The 20,432-nt window shown below is 44.2% G+C and overlaps 1 protein-coding gene across 3 annotated transcripts in view; it reads left to right on the top strand.

Moving 5' to 3' along the window:
* The window catches only part of POT1 (protection of telomeres 1), a 364,682-nt gene that overhangs the window by 269,311 nt on the left and 74,939 nt on the right, over positions 1-20,432 (top strand). For all 3 annotated transcript variants that reach the window (XR_003858606.1, XM_029615658.1, XM_029615659.1), the window contains exon 13: positions 8,932-8,988. Coding sequence is in view for 2 of the 3 variants with exons in the window: in XM_029615658.1 (XP_029471518.1) it covers positions 8,932-8,988 (57 nt within the window). In the remaining variant the exon portion in view is untranslated. The remainder of the gene's footprint in view (positions 1-8,931; positions 8,989-20,432) is intronic.

The raw sequence follows: 20,432 nt of genomic DNA on the forward strand, positions 1-20,432 counted from the left end.
CCACAAAGTGAAGAAAGAGGAGAGGAGAAAATGGCAGGCAGAGGATTGGGTTGTGCTGCAGAGGAAGGTCCAGCCTGTCATTAGTACGAGTAGTACTAATAGCGATAAAAAAGGGAGCCTTTCCCTAAAGAGAATTTTTTATCTGCAGAAAGCCAGATGTGGAAGTTGGCTCAAGCTATAAGAAATTGGAATTAGGAGGGCCTGGGCCACTGCCAACTGTTCCTTTCCTCCTTGTTTTGGGGTGGGGCAAAAGGTGGGACAGCCATCTGAGGCTGGCATTAGTAGAACATGGATATTGAATAGAGGAGCAGAAGTGCAACACCCAAAACCAGCAGTACGCTCCTCCATAATTACTATTTCTAAAGTAGTGGAAGGAGTATTTTTCAAAACTGATTCTGAAGAAGAATCAGGTGTAGGAGTTCCTGAATCAAACAATATTGAAGAGCTGGTAGCCAAAGAGAATTTGGGAGCTATAGTCAGTAGCATCTTAGCAGTAGTGCTGAGGTGGGAAAGTAGATGATGCTGATGATGTTGAGAGCAACCCCCAGAAAGAGCAGGCAGTGCAAGTAGAGAGCGTGAGCAATGCCCTTGGCCTATTACCTCATTGTCAACCCTCACCCTCAACTACAGTGTTAGCAGCTATAGCCGCCTTGGTCTAGAACAAGGCTTCCCAAACCTGTCCTGGGTATCCCACAGCCTGTCAGGTTTTCATTGTGGATATCCTGAAAACCCAACTGGCTCTGGGGTACCCAGGACAGGTTTGGGAAGCCCTGCCACCTCTACCTAAAGCAGAGAATTCTAATGTCCTCCCAACAGTTGGCTCCTCAGCTCGGGCATCTCCCAGTGCTAACTCATGTCATGCGACCACAATGGAACAAGCCTCTTGCTATCGATACTGGTCGCAGAAGCCATGGATTGGGAGGCGGAAGGCACAGCTCTGGAGGTAAGAGATGTTTCGTAGTCTGGGACTGCAGCTGGAAAACCATTGTATGGAAAGCTGTCCAACAACTGCTCAACAGAGCCAAATGGAGAGTCCTGGCTCCGAAAAAGATGTCTGTCCGTAGCACCCTTCAAAATGAGGTTGCCAACATGTCCGGGAATACTCGAGCCTTGCCCTTTCTCTTACCCATCAAACCAACAAAGAAATAAGGTAAAACGCAATATAATATGCAGCACTCTTCTAACATGAGGTTATCTTGGAATCTTCCCTACCACTCAAATACTTTAATTTATTTTTAACTTGTTGGTGTCAGGGCCACTTCGAGTAGTAGCCAGGGGTCAGCCTTAAACCCCGTTACACTTTTTCTTTTTTCCCATGGCATTTTTTAAGGCACAAGCCCTTTAAAGCGATGGCAGTCCTGTGAGATTGTGACTGCCATTGTGCCTAAAGGGTTGCCAGCTACATTGTTTTGCCACGAGACAAAACACACCATACAGGGGGAAGGGCTTAGTAAATCTCTCTTAGTAAATCTCTTAGTAAAGCTAAGAACACAACAATATTGAGATGCAGACAGCGGTCCAGCAGCGAGATGGGGCTTTCCAGTCTTTTGCACCAAGTGTCATATGTATGATTATCTACCAGTTTCATGAGATGTTGTATATGTGCACACGGTGCAAAGACTTCCTGGTTCTCAGAGAACGAGTCCAATGTCTAGAAGCTAGAGTGGTAGACAGAGAGGTATATAGAGGACACCTTCAAGGACATAGTAGCCAAGTTGCAACTCTGTGCTGCCTTATAGGAGTAAGGTCACTTGAATAGAGAGCATCAACTTAGTGTAGCAAGAAATGATCCTGTAGCTAGGACCTACTCTCCAAATGATGCATTATCTTCTTGCATTGTGGATGAGTCTCCAAGAGCTAGTGCACAGGAGGGAAGGGTTAGCTTGGCCATCATAGTTTGTGCTTTGAGTGCAAAGGTGGCAGACTTCATGCATCACCTAGTGCTGGGTCGGAGCCAGCTGTTGTGGTATATATTTGGGCACCAACAACTTAGAAAGGAGTGGGAGGGAGGCTCTGGAAGCCAAATTTAAGCTTTTAGGTGGGAAGTTGCTCCAGAGTAGCATTCTCTGACATGCTCCCTGTTCCATGCACAGTAGGTTACAAATTCAGAGGCATTTAGTAGGATAACTCAGAAGTTATCCAGTCAAATGAATGTTTGGGCACTTATACATATTTAAAGTGCTAAAATCTGAGAATTTACTGTAATAGTAAATGCACTTAAGCAGATGGGGACAAAAAGCACATTTTAAATCAGAGAAGGGCAATAAAAATGATACAATGTATGGAGTGGCTTCCTTATGAAAAAAGACTTAACAGGTTAGAGGTTTTCAGCTTGGAGAGGAGAGGATTGAAAGGATAATGTGATTGAGGTTCCTAAAAGAAATTATGAATATTGTGGAACAAGTTAATAATGAACGATTATTTACCCTTTTAAATAGTACTAGGATTAGTGGACAGATCATGAAATTAACTAGTATTAGATTTGAAACAAATTTAAGAAAGTTTTTTTTCAGTCAATGCACAACTAAGCTCTGGAATTTCGGCCAGAGAACGTGATCAAAGTTAATAATATAATCAATTAAAAAAAAAATGTAGACAAGTTTTCGAAGGACATGTCTTTTGCCAGCTATTAGGTAGACTTTGGGTTAAACCATTTCTTGAAATAAGCGATAGTAAATAGACCTCCCCATTAAAATTTGTTGGGTATTTCCAAGTTACCCGGATAGGCTACTGTCAGGATGCTGGGCTCAATGGACCACTGGTTTGACCCACCACAACAATTTTGTTAATTTTGGATAGATAACCTAATAAGAATAGTGAAGAATATTATTGTAAATCACCTTGAGTTTTATAAATATAAGGCAAAGTAAAATAGTATATTAAAACAAAAAGTACAGCTTTACCTTACATTTTATTTTAGGCTAAGAATATCTGGGGAGAAATGCAGTTAACATTCTGCATGGGAGGGAATCAACTGAGAGAAGGACCATTTGTGTGGTTTACGATTAGGAAGAAAAAGAAGAAATAATGGCCATTAACAAAAAGCAAGGGAAAACAAATCTGCCAACTAGGAACAGTTAAGTAAAATATATTCCTTAGAATAAAGAAAATATAGTAGACCTGCCAGTTCTGGAAAAAATCAGAAAATCAAAAAATATGGAGACTGTATCAGATATTTAAGAAGATACAGAAGATGCTGGGAACTGTGCAAAATGTTTTGAAATATCACATTTGAGGATGTTTTTCAAAATATGAATGACACATTCAATTTAACAACACATTCATACTAACTGCAAGCATTCAAAAAGGAAAAATCCCATCTTTGAAAAGGCAACACTGCAAATATTACACCAGGCTCTAAAACACATCCTTTAAAGAAAGCAGAACAAACCAGGCCGCTCTAAATTCCTAAATTGAAACAACATGCTAGCAGAATGTGCCACCTCAGTCACACATGCAGCACACTGGTATGCCCTCACCAAATACAGAATAAAGTATAAATAAAAACATATAAATAGAAACCGAATTGGAAACTGCAATAAGCCAGACTCTGTATGTAATGCAGCAATGGAAAAACAGAAACATCACCAGTTCTCATAAATAAAACAATAAAATCAAGAAATATAAATCAATCATACGAATCCATACTAATAAGAATATTGCCGAAGAGCTGATGGAATAGAAGAACATTCAATAATTAAGAAGACATATTAAACAAGTTTTGAAAATGTTCCCGACAACAATAAAATATTTCAAAATAGAAGACACAAATGCCCAGTAATTAAAACTAATAAGGATGATCACAGAGGGGCAGAGCCAAGATGGCGGCGGAATAGCAGTGCTGCTCTGGACGCTCTCCGTTTTCGCTTGATTCTACTGAATATTTCTTCTACTTTTGATGCGAAATGCCTCTGAAGCGAAAAGGGAGAGTAAGAGTGTACCCCGCAGCCCCTTCTCTCCCTCCAGGACAGCGGACCATAACGGAGCTGGCTGCTGGCTTTTCAAGGCAGGGAGAGCTGAGACGCTCGCGGGAGGAGCCGCGAACGATTCTGGAGAGACCAGCTTAAGCCCCCTGGACTCTCGGATGCCTCCAGTGCCGATCCCCCAAAACTTCTCAAGCCCGGTGAGTGCAGAAGCAGCCCTGACGGGACTAGATGATGCAGCTGTGGGTGTCACCGTGGGGAGTGGGAGAAACGTGCAAGGCCTGGAAGGGGAAAACATGGCTGATTTGCAGGCAGTGAGCCTCATTTCTGAGGCTGTGTTTTCTTTAAACGCCTTAACTGGTGAAGTTGTGGAATCTGAAGCTGCAAAAACCATGTTCCCTAAGCCCTCGGTAGTAACCATGGACTCTCTATGGGATCTGTTGGCACAGATGGGGGTAGCATTACAAACAGTTTCCTTGCAGCAAAAAAGTGTTTCTTTACAATCAGAAACCGTTACCCAAGACTTTAACTCAAGGAGCGTGAATCAAATACAGAGGATCCAGCAGTTGGAGGAACAAACAAGAAGTTTCAAGATATCCAGGTGGCATTAGTGCAAGACCTGAAAATGGAACAATTGGAAAATAAGACCAGAAATTTGAACCTTAGGTTTATTAACTTTCCTAAGGTTCTGGGAGAACAACCAAGGATAACTCTTAAGAGATATTTGATTGAGATATTAAAAATTGCACCTGAAAATATACCAGTTTTTAACAAAGTATATTTTCTACCTCATGCAAGAACAAGGGAAGAAAAAGCGGCACCTACGATCGATATGGAAAACTTAACTGCCTTTCTAGAGACTTCTACGTCTGAGGTAATAGAGAGGGCTACCCTCCTAGTGTCTTTTATATATTCACAGGACCTCAGTTCAATTATGAGAAATTATTTTCAAAATATGAGAGTGGAGTTTATGGGTAAGGTTATACAAGTGTTACCAGATCTGGCCAAAGCTATCCAGGATAGGAGGAGAGGGTTCCTTGCCATGCGGCAAGAAGCTCGCTCCATGGGAGCTGAATTTATGCTTAGATATCCGTGCCATTGTATATTAAAAATGGATAATGTTACCTATGTTTTTTTTGTTCCCGAGCAATTGAAGGTACTATTGGATAATAAGAAAAAAGTGTTACCTAATCCCATAGTCCAGGATTCTACTACCAGTGAGTCATAGAGAAAATAGGATTAGCCAAAACGCTAAGTTTATATTTGATAATCTTTTGTTTGTTTAATCTCCTCATAATTGTGGTGTAAGCCCCTAACTAGTCTATATTTGAGGTCAAGTAAGAGAAATGTTTTTTCTTTTTATTGTTGTTAAGCAGTATTTACTGTGTTCTTGTATAAGTTTATATTTCCCTGTTTCTCTACAAAGAGGATATTCTTTGTGCAATTTGAATAAATCAATAAACAGAAAAAGAAAAAAAACAAACTAATAAGGATGAAAAAATCTCCAGGCTCTCTCCATACCTGAAAACGTTTCATTTTCAGTCACCCCGAGCTTCTCGTGGGGGTGGCATAAACATTCACCATATACACCCCCAGGCTGGCAGGCTGCCATTCATATACACACAAAGCCCAGGCTACCATTCAGGGTGCCATTACACACACAGACACACACACACACACCTCAGGCCGTCATTCATTCACACACACACACACACAAAATCCAGGCTGTCATTCATTCACACACACACACACATAAAATCCAGGCTGTCATTCATATACTAGGCTGGAACCTTGCCTGCTAACTTTTAAGAAAAAACTCAAAACGTGGCTGTTCCGCCAAGCCTTCCCAGAACCCTGGGATACACATTAGGCGTTATCTAGTCATGATTAATGGATCCTCCCCTCCTCTGAATACCTGGATAGCATGGATACCGACTCTAACATGTGGACTATCTCTAGTCTGGACTACCTCTAGTCTGGAATTTGTTTCTCTCCCTTTAACTTAACTTTATATTTTTCTTCTAGCTTCCTAAGCTTCCAAGTTCACAGTCCTCGTTTTAATGTAACTTTGTTTTTTCCTTTATCTAGTTATTTTACCCCTGTTCGATGTAAACTGTCCTGATATGGTATTTTAACCATGAAGGTCGGTATAGAAAAATGTTAAATAAATAAATAAATAAATACTAACACCCATGCAACAGGCTAGCATTCACAGCATACACAAAACCCAGGCTTGTAGGCAGGCTGGCTCCCATTCTCACACATTCCCCCCCTCCTCCCAGTTGACAACAGGACATACCGGTACAGTACTTCCCTTTCTCATCTTTACCAGGCTCCCTGTGTTGCTCAGAGCCTTCTGTTGCTACTCCTGCACTTTTTATTTTTGGGGGCCCCAGACAGCTCAAGTGCATCCATCGGTCCCTAGCATGAGGCAATTATACCTCTCCCCCTTCTATTGCAGGAACTGGCTGGATATGAAAAAATAATGAAGCTGCTAGGAAGGTTTAGCATCTCCTAAGTTTCAGCCCGAAAGCAATCACTGCAATCCAATCTAAAAAAATTAAATAAATTCTGGTTTCAGATACTGGCATCGTGGGGGAGGGAGGAAACAGTCTACAACCTCTGTTCTGGTTGGCACTGCAGCGGACCAGGACTTGGGAGGACAAGATCACACCGGCTGCTGCCGCTGCCCCTTCCTCCCCCACATATTCTGCCCCATACAATTGCACGGTATGCACACCCAGTTGCACAGGGCCTGCATTGGTCACAGTACCTAGATCCCCCCCTGCTTGGCAACCACCATTACCCACCCTTATCCACCCTTCTGCTGGTCAAACAAATGTGGGGTATGTGCAACTCAGCGTCGTCATGTTCAGTTATTTTGTGGTCAGAGCCACCGGGAAGATGCCATGTTGTAGCTTTCATCTCTATTTAGGGATTAGTCAGCTCCTAAAATGTCATTTCAGATAAGAATGCATAGATTTGGCCACACATTGTTTTTATTAACAATTATATTATCAGTATCAACCAGCTAATATCTAAAACAAAGGGATTATCTCTGCTACAAAATGTTTGACTTCATACAGTGATAAATATTGAAAAAAAAATCATATCTATGATGACCACATACATTGACTCCTCTGGAAACTTCTTTTGTCTCTTAGGACACATTTAACTTGTTTAATATAAGTTAAATGTGATTTTAAAAAAATCCTTGTCGATAGGATGCTACAATGGTTAGCATGAAATGTTGCAAAAATGTTGGTATTGATGAAGTATCTAGCTTCACAAATGAGAATAGGGATCAAGATCAATTTCATTGTAACTGATAGTGTGTGGCCCATTGGAAATCTTACCAGAAAACTGAGAAGTGATCATTGTCTCAATTCCTTCTGTGGTCATCTTTTTGTACAGTTGATCTCACATTTCGCCTCCACCCAAATCATGTTATAGATTCAACTGAGCAGTGAGAAGTGATGAATTTCTTGTGCAGGAGACTGAAAAGTACGGAAGTAGCAAAAAACCCCCACATATTTTAAAATACAGTAATGTGGGCTAACTCTGTGGTTCAGGCTGCTCTACCATGCACTTTGGCACAGTGTTCTCGTGCTTATCTGCTCTCCAGCTTGTCTGGCAAAGGTTCGGCATGCCTGAAAGATGACCTGCTCAAGATCAGGGAGTGAAAAAAATCAACTGCTGCTACAGTGATGACCCTTTCACTGTAGGGTCATCTCCAGCCTCAGGGACAGCAAGAGTTCCTAGAAGTTTTCTGGGGGAAAATATAAGAGAAAGAAAGGGCAGTTATGCTATTATTACTGATTAATAATTCGCTTAAAAATGCTGTTTCATTTATAGATTGGATTACAAGAAAACTTGTTTTATTTTAAAAGGAATAGTAAGAGATTTAAGGTCCTATTTACTAAAGCATATCAGAAACGTGCTTTAATGCATTAATATACAATGGTAAATGTGAGATTTACTAAAGGGCATTAAACCATAAGCGAATCCCACAATTAGTCTGGTAACACATATTATGACCCCCCTCCTCCCACAGCACATAAAAGGGGCATATGACCCTGAGTGTGGTATCCCTTCCCCCTCTCCCACTTCTACTCCCTCAAAATAGAATTTTTCCCCAACAGATTCAAATCACCTGCCCCCAGCAGAAGAACCCCCAAATGCTCCTCTTGGTTCCTCCCTCCCATGGCCACCTTACCCCAAAAGGGCTTGCTATGTTCCTTAGTTTCTCCTGCGCCAAAAAGGTCAGAATTTAAAATGGCAACAACTGACACATGTCTTCTCTTTGCCTTGCACTTTTGGAATAACGGGGAGGCTATGGAGGAAGGAGAAGGGTCTGGGGAGACTGGAACTAAGGAAGGAAGTGGGGGCTTTTGTGATTTGCTGGATATGGGGTTTCATACAGGGGGGGGGGAGGTTTTTTAATCTTTTGAAAGAGGGTTCTGTTAGGGGATGGGGAGAGGGTATTTTCTGGGGAGACATCATATTGAGGTCTCTGTGCCGTTTTACAATTTCAGGCTGGCAGGGTATAGGCCAAGAACATCAGCAGGCAAATTAGACTGCTAATGCTCTCGGAGAAAGTTAATTATACCCACATTCCTCACATTATTATATTAATAAATTGCTTTGCTTACAAGTTTTAGGCCCATAATTTTTGAATTATCAGTAATGTGCGTTAACATATTTTTAAACAGCTTTAAGTAACAAATTCAACATTTAATGTGGATATGTGGATTAATGTAGCTTAAGTAAATAGACTACTAAGTAAGTTAAAGTTAAAGCACAGAATAAAAATCTGTGAATGGATTCTTTTTTTTTTTTTAAGATTTCATGGCTCTGCAGTCAGTAGTAACTATAAAGTTCTCAGTGTAGCAGATTCTCATTTAAATCTTACAGTTGTAAGTCTTCAAAGAAAATTTGAGGTTCTGTCTTCAGTCTTTGATCTCTAAAAGTACAAATGCGCAGTTAATAATTGTTTTATAAATTCCAGGTCAAGAATTACTGCCCTGTGATGCTTTAGAAAGATGCCAGCAATCGTCTGTAACAAGTAAGATATTTTTAAGTTTCAGAAAATATGAAATAAACAAGAAGGGTATGTATGACATGGCAGGATTTGGGTTTGTTTGTTTTTTTATTTTCTTAATACTTTTCGGATTGGTCATGGATGTAATATGTTTGCAAATCCATTGCAGATTGGTTGGCGTGGTGTTAACACCTCACCCCCAACATATTATACAGGTTTTCATACTCAGCCAAAAGGCCAAGAAGGTTTGTTTCTTTCTGAGGTCATGGCCCAGACCCTACATTTGATCTTAGTAAAAAAAAAAAAAAAAAGTCCAACTGCAGACAGTGTACTTACAGTATCTCACATGATTTGTTAAAAACATGACTGCAAGAGCTTGGCCTTCAAATGATGGTCTGTTTATCATATCCTCATCCAGTGTCCCCCACATCCATGGATGGAGAAACCCCTGTATTGGCTCTTTTTCAGGATATCCACAATTGCATATTCCTAGAATATATTTACATATTTTGGTCACCCTACAAAGCAGACACAACTGACCTCAGCTGACAAAAGCCAATAGGTCTTTTGTGCATTCTCTGGTGAGCTAGGAGCTCCCAGTCACCGTTTCTCAAGAGCTTACTTTCTGTCCATGGACATGGCCTTCAGCTCTATTGTAAATCATTGTCTGGGGCTTAGTGTTTAAGCCACAGGTTAGGTCTCAATTTGAGTTGACAAATTGATCCTTGCTGACAAACTCTCAGTGATGTGTATGGTACAGTACAAATCAATTTAACATTTTCAGTAATGGAGTTGTACCTTTGTTTTGAATGGCCATGAGGATTTTGCTAGCATTTTTAATCCACTGCCGCATACAGTTAATATGATCATGTAATAGAGCAAGAAACAATTATGTACGTGGAATAGAAATTGTATTACTCAGTTTAGGGGTTTTTATTTTACATTTTATCTAATGTCACAATTCATTTCCATAATAATGAATTGTATTATAGTCACAGTAGGTTAACATTAAAAGAAGAAACAGATTTTAATTTACAGTAGCTATGTTCTCATTCAGACAAAGCTTTGATTATCATTAAAAACTCTGTCCAGTACATGTGATTTATCTTAGTTTGTGATTTTAAAAAAAGTTTTCAATTTTCTTGAGCTTGGTGTATAGAACTAGAGAAACCTATTAGCTCAGCAAAAAGAAAGACAACCAATGAAAATAACTTTTTATGAGGTAAATAGGCTATTTGAAAATTGCCCTTGATCCAACTAAAAGTACAAGTGAAATTTCAGTGAATGTGCACTTTTAGCTGGATTGAGGGAGGGACATGTTTTTGGCAGGATGGTAAAATAGTTCACATAGATGATGTTTTCAAATTTGTGCACTTTATTTTCAGTAGAAATTTTACTTGTACAAAAAGCAGGTGCAGAAGTCTTACTGGTACTTTTGTACCACTAAGGATGTGCATTCATTCAGGACGAATTAGGCAATTTCAACAAAATTTCCTAATTCGTCCTGGTTCGGGGACCCTGAAACCGCAACAAAATTTTCCTGAAATTCTAGGAAAAATTTGTTTTCCAGTCCCCCCGAATTTCAAAGGCCCGAACCGCAGAAAATACAATATTTCCCGCGATGGGCCCAAAAGGTTTGGGCTTTGCACATCTCTAGTACCTATTGACTTTGTATCTAGGCGAACAGTTTGAAAATTCCCTCCAAAGATTCAAGCTTTTGGGACAACTAAGGTCCCTTCCTTTTGCAATGTCAGCTTAGTAGTGACACAGCAGTTGATTTACTAGCATTTTCCATAATGCCTAAAATGTAGGAATTAAATAGAATACAGAACTAGGGCTTTCTGAATTCTTAGCTCTGCTCTTTTCACTATATGGTAGTACTGATTTCCAAATGAAAAGTTTGTGTTCTACATTGATTATATTCAAATGGAAGGGCAAAAAAACTTCAGCTGAGCTAAATTGTTTTAAATAAATGCTTAGAAATCAGAAAAAAAAAATTGCTCTATATAATGCTCGAGGAATTTTACTATAATGACACCAAAATAAGAACGAATCACTTCTTAAAAAAAATTGTTTTAAAGCTTTTTAACTATACTCGATAGTCTCATTTACACCCCCCCCAGGTCTTCTAGAGAAAGATTCATCCCCCCTTATTGAATTCTTTGCAAAATCCCTATCCGCTGACTTACCCACGATTCTCCTTGGAGACTTTAACTTACAGCAATCGAGTAACATATCAACACTTCATTCCTGTTACCTCCTCCTCCGAATTTTGACTAAGAATGCTTTATGAACGCTGGATCCTGTACATTGTTATTATATTATAGTTGTATTGATTCATTTTTTGTTATGCTTATCAGTATTATCCATACTTCCTGTTAATTATATTTGTCTGTTACTTGTAAGGGCTCTGCCCAAAAGTTATTTGTTTTATGTAAACCGATACGATGTGCGAACGGCTATCGGTATAGAAGAGACTTTAAATAAATAAATAAATAAATAAATATAGAAAAAAAGTATAAGCTCCCTGAAAGGATGTGCTAGCGTTTTTATTCTATTCACAAATAAGTGAAAGCTCTAGCCAAAAGTCAAAAGAAAAGTTTTTACGGATGGCAGGAACCTTTCATATTAATGTTATAAAACACCACCCAGGTGTTATTGAATGTTTATAATCAGTAACGTCCCTCCTCCATCCGCTGTTTATATTTTTTTTTATGCGTGGAACGTGCAAAAACTTGTGAAAAACATTTTTTGAGCAATAAACACTTATATTTAAAAATACTATATGAGCTTATAACCGGCTGTGAGAAAATAAGGTAATGTCCCGACTTATCTGTATAATGAAGAATAGCCCAACGAGACCACATTTCAAATCCCGAAGAATCTTTCCTCAGGGGATACTTGCTGGATTATCAGTAGTCAGGCGTATAATACTCCTAAACAATGTTTGTTCTAAAATAGCTTTACAGCCTTTTGGAATTGATGCTCCGTCTTTTCATACGAGTGGTAAGGCTCTGTGCCACACTGTGAATATAAACTTCAGCTTTTCATGCGAGTGAAAAATCTATGCAGAAGCCTTCAAACGCAAATTGAAACTCTGCTGCTGAACATAAGAACATAAGAAATTGCCATGCTGGGGCAGACCAAGGGTCCATCAAGCCCAGCATCCTGTTTCCAACAGAGGCCAAAACTAGGCCACAAGAACCTGGCAATTACCCAAACACTAAGAAGATCCCATGCTACTGATGCAATTAATAGCAGTGGCTATTCCCTAACTAAAATTGATTAATAGCCATTAATGGACTTCTCCTCCAAGAACTTATCCAAACCTTTTTTGAACCCAGCTACACTAACTGCACTAACCACATCCTCTGGCAACAAATTCCAGAGCTTTATTGTGCGTTGAGTGAAAAAGAATTTTCTCCGATTAGTCTTAAATGTGCTACTTGCTAACTTCATGGAATGCCCCCTAGTCCTTCTATTATTCGAAAGTGTAAATAACCGAGTCACATCTACTCATTCAAGACCCATCATGATCTTAAAGACCTCTATCATATCCCCCCTCAGCCGTCTCTTCTCCAAGCTGAACAGCCCTAACCTCTTCAGCCTTTCCTCATAGGGGAGCTGTTCCATCCCCTTTATCATTTTGGTTGCCCTTCTCTGTACCTTCTCCATCACAACTATATCTTTTTTGAGATGCGGCGACCAGAATTATACACAGTATTCAAGGTGCGGTCTCACCATGGAGCGATACAGAAGCATTATGACATTTTCCGTTCTATTAACCATTCCCTTCCTAATAATTCTTAACATTCTATTTGCTTTTTTGACTGCTGCAGCACACTGAGCTGACGATTTCAAAGTACTATCCACTATGATGCCCAGATCTCTTTCCTGGGTGGTAGCTCCCAATATGGAACCTAACATCATGTAACTACAGCAAGTGTTATTTTTCCCTATATGCAACACCTTGCACTTTTCCACATTAAATTTCATCTGCCATTTGGATGCCCAATCTTCCAGTCTTGCAAGGTCCTCCTGTATTGTATCACAATCTGCTTGTGATTTAACTACTCTGAATAATTTTGTATCATCCGCAAATTTGATAACCTCACTCGTTGTATTCCTTTCCAGATCATTTATATATATATTGAAAAGCACCGGTCCAAGTACAGATCCCTGAGGCTCTCCACTGTTTACCCTTTTCCACTGAGAAAATTGACCATTTAATCCTACTCTTTGTTTCCTGTCTTTTAACCAGTTTGTAATCCACAAAAGGACATCGCCTCCTATCCCATGACTTTTTAGATTTTGTAGAAGCCTCTCATGAGGGACTTTGTCAAACGTCTTCTGAAAATCCAAATACACTACATCTACCGGTTCACCTTTATCCACATGTTTATTAACCCCTTCAAAAAAATGAAGCAGATTTGTTAAGCAAGACTTCCCTTGGGTAAATCCATGTTGCCTGTGTCCCATTAAATCATGTCTTTCTGTATGCTCTACGATTTTGATCTTGAGAATAGTTTCCACTATTTTTCCCGGCACTGAATGCCCATCTGTGCTGACAGTTTTTTTTATATATGATTGCTTAGGATAGCAATGCATCCAATCAGTAATCACGTTGCTCCGTCATCATTTACGTATTTTCAAATTAGCGAACCCCAGTTAAGTTCTTCGTTCAGACCTTCCGGTGCTTGTGTGCGCAATGTGAAAATCCAGTATGCTTCACACCGTTTTAATAGCTTTAAATGATTGCTCCCTCTTAATGATGATACGACCTGATCTATAATAGTCCATTTTAATTCTGCAAAAACATGTTTTTCCCTGTACGAACCAGGATCAATCCAGACAGTGGGTTATGTCCCCCGTCCAGCAGATGGAGACAGAACAAACTTCCGAGGGAGGTGCTACATAAGCCCGCATCCCTGTTCTCATTCCGCAGTACGTTTCTGACTCCAGCAGATTGGCAGCAGGGGAACAGAGTGGGTTCTGGTTCTGCAGCTAGGCCCTTGTTCTGTTTTCTTCTTCTGTGTGAGGGATCAAGTTTTACAAAAAAAAAAAAGAAAAAAAGGTTAGACTCATATCTTCCAGCGGTGCTCCTGATCTCCAGAGCCTGCTGCTCACGCGGAGCACTTGCTGGCAGGTCTGGGGATTTCTCTCTCCACCTATCTCTCTCAGATTTTGGTTGGGGTAAGTTTATGTGGATTCCTTCTTTTTAGGTACTCCTCTGCGTGCGCCAGACCGCTGGGGTGGAAGCCGGTGGTGCTGGTCTCTTCCCCCCCCCTTCCAACTACGGTCGGCCGTGGACCCGCGACACTCTTTCCCCGGGGATGCCACCCGCCGGGAAGTCAATTCCCCGGCGATGCTTGAGGATTCAGGGGGGAGACATCTGGAGCGGTTCCAGGCTTAGGCCCGTCTGTGGCGCCGAAGAGACCTACCGTGTGCCCGCGCCCCACCTCCTCCCTTCCCCAGCGATCGGCGGCATGTGTGGATTGCGGCCGTTCTGGGAACCGGCCCTCGCGGGAGGGGCTCTGCACCAGATGTCTCCCTGGTGGGGAGACTAGCACGCGGGAGGAGGACTCAACCAAAGTGCGTGGGTCCGATGCAGAGGGATGCCAGCGGCAGGCCCCGTTCCCTCGAATGGTGGGAACAGTGGCCATCTTGGGCCAGGTTCAGTCAGACACCGGATCCTCGGGAGAGGACGCGGAGGGCCCGTTTTTGGTCCCGCCCCCTGTTTTGACCACAACGGAGTCGCCAGAGCCCCTCTCAGTCCCGCAGGAGGACCCCGCCCTGCCCCCCACGGGCCTCCCATCCTTTTCACCGGAATTTGTTGTGCTGATGCACAATGCCTTCTTACAGCGTATGTTGGCACGAATGGACCTTCCCTGGAGGGGTAGCCCGTCGCAAGCGGGACGACTGCTCGTAGTAGGGGCGACGGCCCCATCCATGGACCCCCCGGGACCGCCAAGAGGAGTGCCCAAGATGAGCTTGCCCATTCATGGAGGGGACCCTGACATGGCGGGGGACGACCCCCTCTTGGGGGCCCAAATGGAGGGGGACAACCCTCGGGTTTTACGCATTTTCCAGCTCGACGAACTGGACTATTTGATTCCCCATATCTTGCGGGAGATGGATCTCGACGCCCCACCGGAACCTTCGAGCACGGAGCCTCAGGCAAAGAAAGGGGACCCCTTACTGGCGGGACTCCGACCAACAGCGAGGGTTTTTCCTACTCACTCCACTTTCCTTCAGCTGCTCTCGAGGGAATGGGATTCACCCGAGGCTTCCTTAAAGGTTAGTAGAGCAATGGACAAGCTCTACCCAATGCCCGAGGAATTTTTGGAGATACTCAAGGTACCGACGGTCGACTCCGCGGTCACCAAGAGGACCACCATCCCGGTCACGGGAGGCACAGCGCTAAAGGACCTCCAAGATAGGAAGCTCAAGATCTACCTCAAGAGGGTGTTTGAGGTGTCCGCGCTGGGGGTTCGAGCAGATATCTGCAGCTCACTGGCGCAAAGGGCAAGCCTCCGATGGGTTCAACAGCTTCTCACCTCTCAAGAACTTCCCCCAGAGAAGCTCTCCAGGTGGACAGATTGGAGGCTGCGGTGGCCTACGGAGTGGACGCTTTATATGACCTCCTGCGGGTCCTCGCCCATTCGATGGTGGCTGCGGTCTCCGCCCGTCGTGTGCTCTGGCTCCGAAACTGGTCGGCAGATTCCTCCTCGAAGTCTCATCTGGGATTGCTTCCTTTCAAAGGCAAGTTTTTCTTTGGGGAAGACCTGGATCAGATCATGAAGTCGCTCAGGGAGAATGTGGTCTATAGGCTTCCGGAAGACAGACCGCGCTCCTCCAGGTCCTTCAATACCTCTAGAAGCCGTTATCGCACTCAGAGACTCTTCTGTAATACGAAGCAACAAACCCCCCGGACTCCGGTTTCCCGCTCGAGCTCCTGGAACCGGCCCTTTCGATGGCGCAGGCCTGGCAGGGCACAGTGCCTCCAAGTCTGCCCAATGATGCCAGGCGGGCCCACGAGCCGATCCCCAGGATAGGGGTTCGGATTTCCCTCTTCTACGAGGAGTGGGCCCGGATTACGTCGGATCAGTGGGTCCTAGATATTCTAAAGCGCAGCTACGCATTGGATTTTGTCCGACCCCCAAGAGACAGATTTCTCTTCTCCCCTTGTTGTTCCCCCCAGAAGCAGACCACGGTTCGGCAGACTCTAGACCGTCTCCTGGACCTGGGGGCGATATGCCCAGTGCCCATCTCCGAAGTGGGCAGGGGTCACTACTCCATATACTTCATGGTACCCAAGAAGGAGGGCACCTTCCGGCCAATCCTGGACCTCAAGTCAGTGAACAAGTCTCTCAAGGTGCCATGTTTCAGGATGGAAACCCTCCGTTCGGTGTTGGCTGCAGTACACCGCGGAGAGTTCCTGGCCTCCTTGGATCTCATGGAGGCGTACCTGCACATCCCAATCCTCAAAGCGCATCAGCGCTTCCTCCGGTTCAAGATCCTAGGACAACATTTCCAGTTTCAGGCCCTCCCTTTCGGGTTAGCTACAGCCCCACGCATCTTTATGAATGTCATGGTGGTGATGGCGGCGGCTCTGACGAGAGGGAGTCCTTGTGCATCCCTACCTGGACGACTGGCTCATCCGAGCGAAATCTGTCTCCCAGGGTCGTCGGGCGGTCGACAGAGTGCTACAGCTCCTACAGTCCCTTGAATGGGTCATCAACTATGCCAAGAGCAACCTCCTTCCGTCCCAGTTGCTGGATTTCCTGGGGGCGCGGTTCAACACAGCGGAGGGCAAGGTGTTCCTCCGACCGGAGAGGGCTCAGGCCTTAAGAGTCCAGATTCAATGCTTCTCGGCCCTCCCGGAACCCACAGCCTGGGATTACCTTCAGGTCCTGGGTTCCATGGCATCCACCATAGATCTCGTACCATGGGCATTTGTGCACATGCGCCCACTTCAGAGGGCCCTCCTATCCCACTGGTAGCCGGTGTCGCGGGACTTCCAGGCACTCCTGCCGATTCCTCGTTCTGCCGAGGAAAGCTTCGTCTGGTGGTTGGACCCGTGGCACCTGGCCCAGGGAGTCTCCCTAGATGTTCCCGACTGGATAGTGGTGACCACGGATGCCAGCCTCTCGGGCTGGGGGGCGGTTTGTCAGGCCAGCTCCGTACAGGGCCGGTGGACAGCAGATCAAGCACGATGGCCCATCAACTGTCTGGAGACCAGGGCGGTCCGCTTGGCTTTGCAGGACTTCCTTCCCCTCGTTCGTCATCGGGCAGTACGGATCCTCTCGGACAACGCGACCACGGTGGCGTACATAAATCGCCAGGGGGGCACGAGGAGCCATCATGTCTCTCTAGAAGTAGACAGACTGATGCAATGGGCGGAACAACACCTGCTCCACATAGCGGCCTCCCACATCGCAGGGGTGGACAACATACAGGTGGACTTCTTAAGCCGGCCATGCCTCGATCCTGGTGAATGGGAGCTCTCGGAGGAGGCGATGCACCTGATCTTACAACGGTGGGGGCCTCCCCACGTAGACCTCATGGCCTCATCTCTCAATCCCTATGTACCGTTTCATAGTCTTATTTTTTCACTTGCTATTCTAATGTATCAATAGGCTGAAATGTAAATATTGTGCTGTTCAATTTATCCCCTTCCATCCCAAGTTTATTTTCCTTGTTTTTTGTAACTTTCCCTCTCCCTTTTTCTGATTCACTGTATTTAAAGTTCAAGGTTCTTATTGAAAATATTGTTTTTTACGTTACGTTATGCTTTACACTCCTTGTTATTTGTAAACCGGGTTGATGTGATGCCTATCATGAAACTCGGTATAACAAAAACAATAAATAAATAAATAAAAATGCCAAGGCTCCCCAATTATTTAGCCGCAGAAGAGAGCACGGCGTGGAGGGAGTCGATGCTCTGGTACTCCCATGGCCCCGTCATATCCTCCTCTGTGTGTTCCCTCCGTGGCCCCTGATAGGCAAAGTCCTGAGAAGATTGGAGGGCCACCAGGGACCAGCAATCCTGGTGGTGCCGGAGTGGCCCCGACGCCCCTGGTTAACCGATCTCCTCAACCTGGCGGAGGAAGGACCCTTACGGCTAGGTCATCTTCCACGCCTCCTCCAACAAGGACCGATATTTTTCGAAGGGGCAGATCGCTTTTCTCTTGCGGCCTAGCTTTTGAGAGGCGCAAGTTGAGACGCCGGGGATATCCGGAGCCTGTGATATCGACCTTGCTGAGGGCACGCAAGACATCCACCTCCATGGCCTACGTCAGGGTGTGGAAGGTCTTTGAGTCATGGCGTTCTGCTCATTCCATACAGGCGACCCACGCCACAATTACTCAGGGTCCTTTCGTTCCTACAGGATGGAGTGGACAAAGGCTTAGCTTATAACTCTCTGCGGGTTCAAGTGGCCGCCGTGGGAGCCCTTTGTCGTCGGGAGGATGAGACCCTCATTTCTTCTCACCCGGATGTTGTTCGTTTCCTCCAGGGGGTGAAGCATCTGAAGCCACCGCGGCAGGCGCCTTGTCCCACCTGGAACCTCAACTTGGTGCTCAGAAGCATGGGAGGCCCCCCGTTCAAGCCTCTACGGACCGCTAGTCTCATGGATCTCACTCTCAAGACGACCTTCCTGGTGGGCATCGCTTCGGCTCGCCGTGTCTCTGAGCTTCAGGCATTATCATGCAGGGAGCCATACCTCAGACTTACTGACTCGGGGGTTACCTTGCGTACGGTGCCCTCATTTCTTCCCAAGGTGGTCTCCACTTTTCATATTAACCAGACGGTGGAATTGCCTTCCTTCTCTTCGGGGGACTCTCGGGAGCTTCGCAAGCATGATGTCAAGCGCTGTCTGATGCGTTATTTGGAGGTCACAAATGAATTTCTACTCTCAGACCACCTGTTTGTTCTCTGGTCGGGCCAAAAGAAGGGCTGTAGGGCTTCCAAGACCACAATAGCCCGCAGGTTGAAGGACTCCATTGCGGCAGCGTATATTGGTGCAGGGAAGCCTCCTCCGCTGGGGGTAAAAGCCCACTCTCTGCGTTCTCAGGCCATGTCTTGGGCGGAACGCCTTTCAGTTTCATCTCAGCAGATCTGCAGAGCAGCCACATGGAAGTCTCTCCATACCTTCGCTCGCCACTATCGACTAGATGGCCGAGCGCAGACTTTTGGTTCTTTTGGTGATAGAGTCATGCGAGCAGGGCTATCTATGGCCCACCCTCAGTAGGGAAGCTTGGGTACATCCCACAGTCTGGACTGATCCTGGTACATACAGAGAAAAGAAAAGTATTCTTTACCTGCTAATTTTCGTTCCTGTAGTACCAAGGATCAGTCCAGATGCCCTCCCTTTGTCTTACTGCTCGACTTTGATTGCTGGCTGCCCTTCGGGATTCTGGGTTTTCGATTCAGATATATATTTTCTGGCGACTTTCTCTACAGTTCTGTTGGCAAGTTGCCGGGTTAGACACTGGTTGGTTCAGTTCTTACGATTACTTATTGTTCAGTTGTTTCACTTGATCCCTCAGTCTCTTCTCCTTTCTTCTGGCTTTGATAGTCTATGTACTGGGGAATGAGAACAGGGATGCGGGCTTATGTAGCACCTCCCTCGGAAGTTTGTTCTGACTCCATCTGCTGGACGGGGGACATAACCCACCGTCTGGACTGATCCTTGGTACTACAGGAATGAAAATTAGCAGGTAAGGAATACTTTTCTTATATCGCACATAATGTGTAACTATAGGAGCAGATAATGTTAACGTATTCAACTTAGATTTATGTTCGTGGAATCTGATCTTAACCTTTCTCATGGTTCTTCCTATATACACCTTTGGACAGGTGCATATCATAGCATAAACTACATGATTAGAATTGCATGTCGTGCTACATTTCCGTGTGACTTTATATCCTGTAATGGGATCAGTACATGTACTGCCATCGATGCTGTTATGACAATGGGTACACTGACTGCATCAATGATGTCCACGATCTAAATTTTGTGGTGGAAGAAAGGAATGAGCATGAATCAATTTGTCTCTTATATTAGAGCCTCTGGTGGTGACAATCAAAGGAAGGTCCATCAAGGAAACTAAGATCAATAAATTTAAAAGGGATCAAACCGATTATAAACTTGACCGTGTATACAACTGGTGGGGAAGCAATAAAGATCAGAGAAGAGTCAAGTTCAACTTTTCATCTGATGACAATTCAAGCGGCCCTGACGACACAGATAAGCAGGGAACTTCCACAACAAGAAAAAGATCAGGAACAATGTGATTTTTTTACTCAAGCGCGGCATAATGTCGACACGACCACGCGGTCGACGACGATACAACACCTCAGAAGAAAACACCACACAGCCCAGTATGAATATGAGAACAAGAAACAAACGGGGTCAGAGGTGATGAATCTTTCATTGATCACATTATCTGCAGAACAGATTGATC

Source organism: Rhinatrema bivittatum, chromosome 9 (assembly GCF_901001135.1).
Source record: "Rhinatrema bivittatum chromosome 9, aRhiBiv1.1, whole genome shotgun sequence".
Taxonomy (NCBI): Eukaryota; Metazoa; Chordata; class Amphibia; order Gymnophiona; family Rhinatrematidae; genus Rhinatrema; species Rhinatrema bivittatum.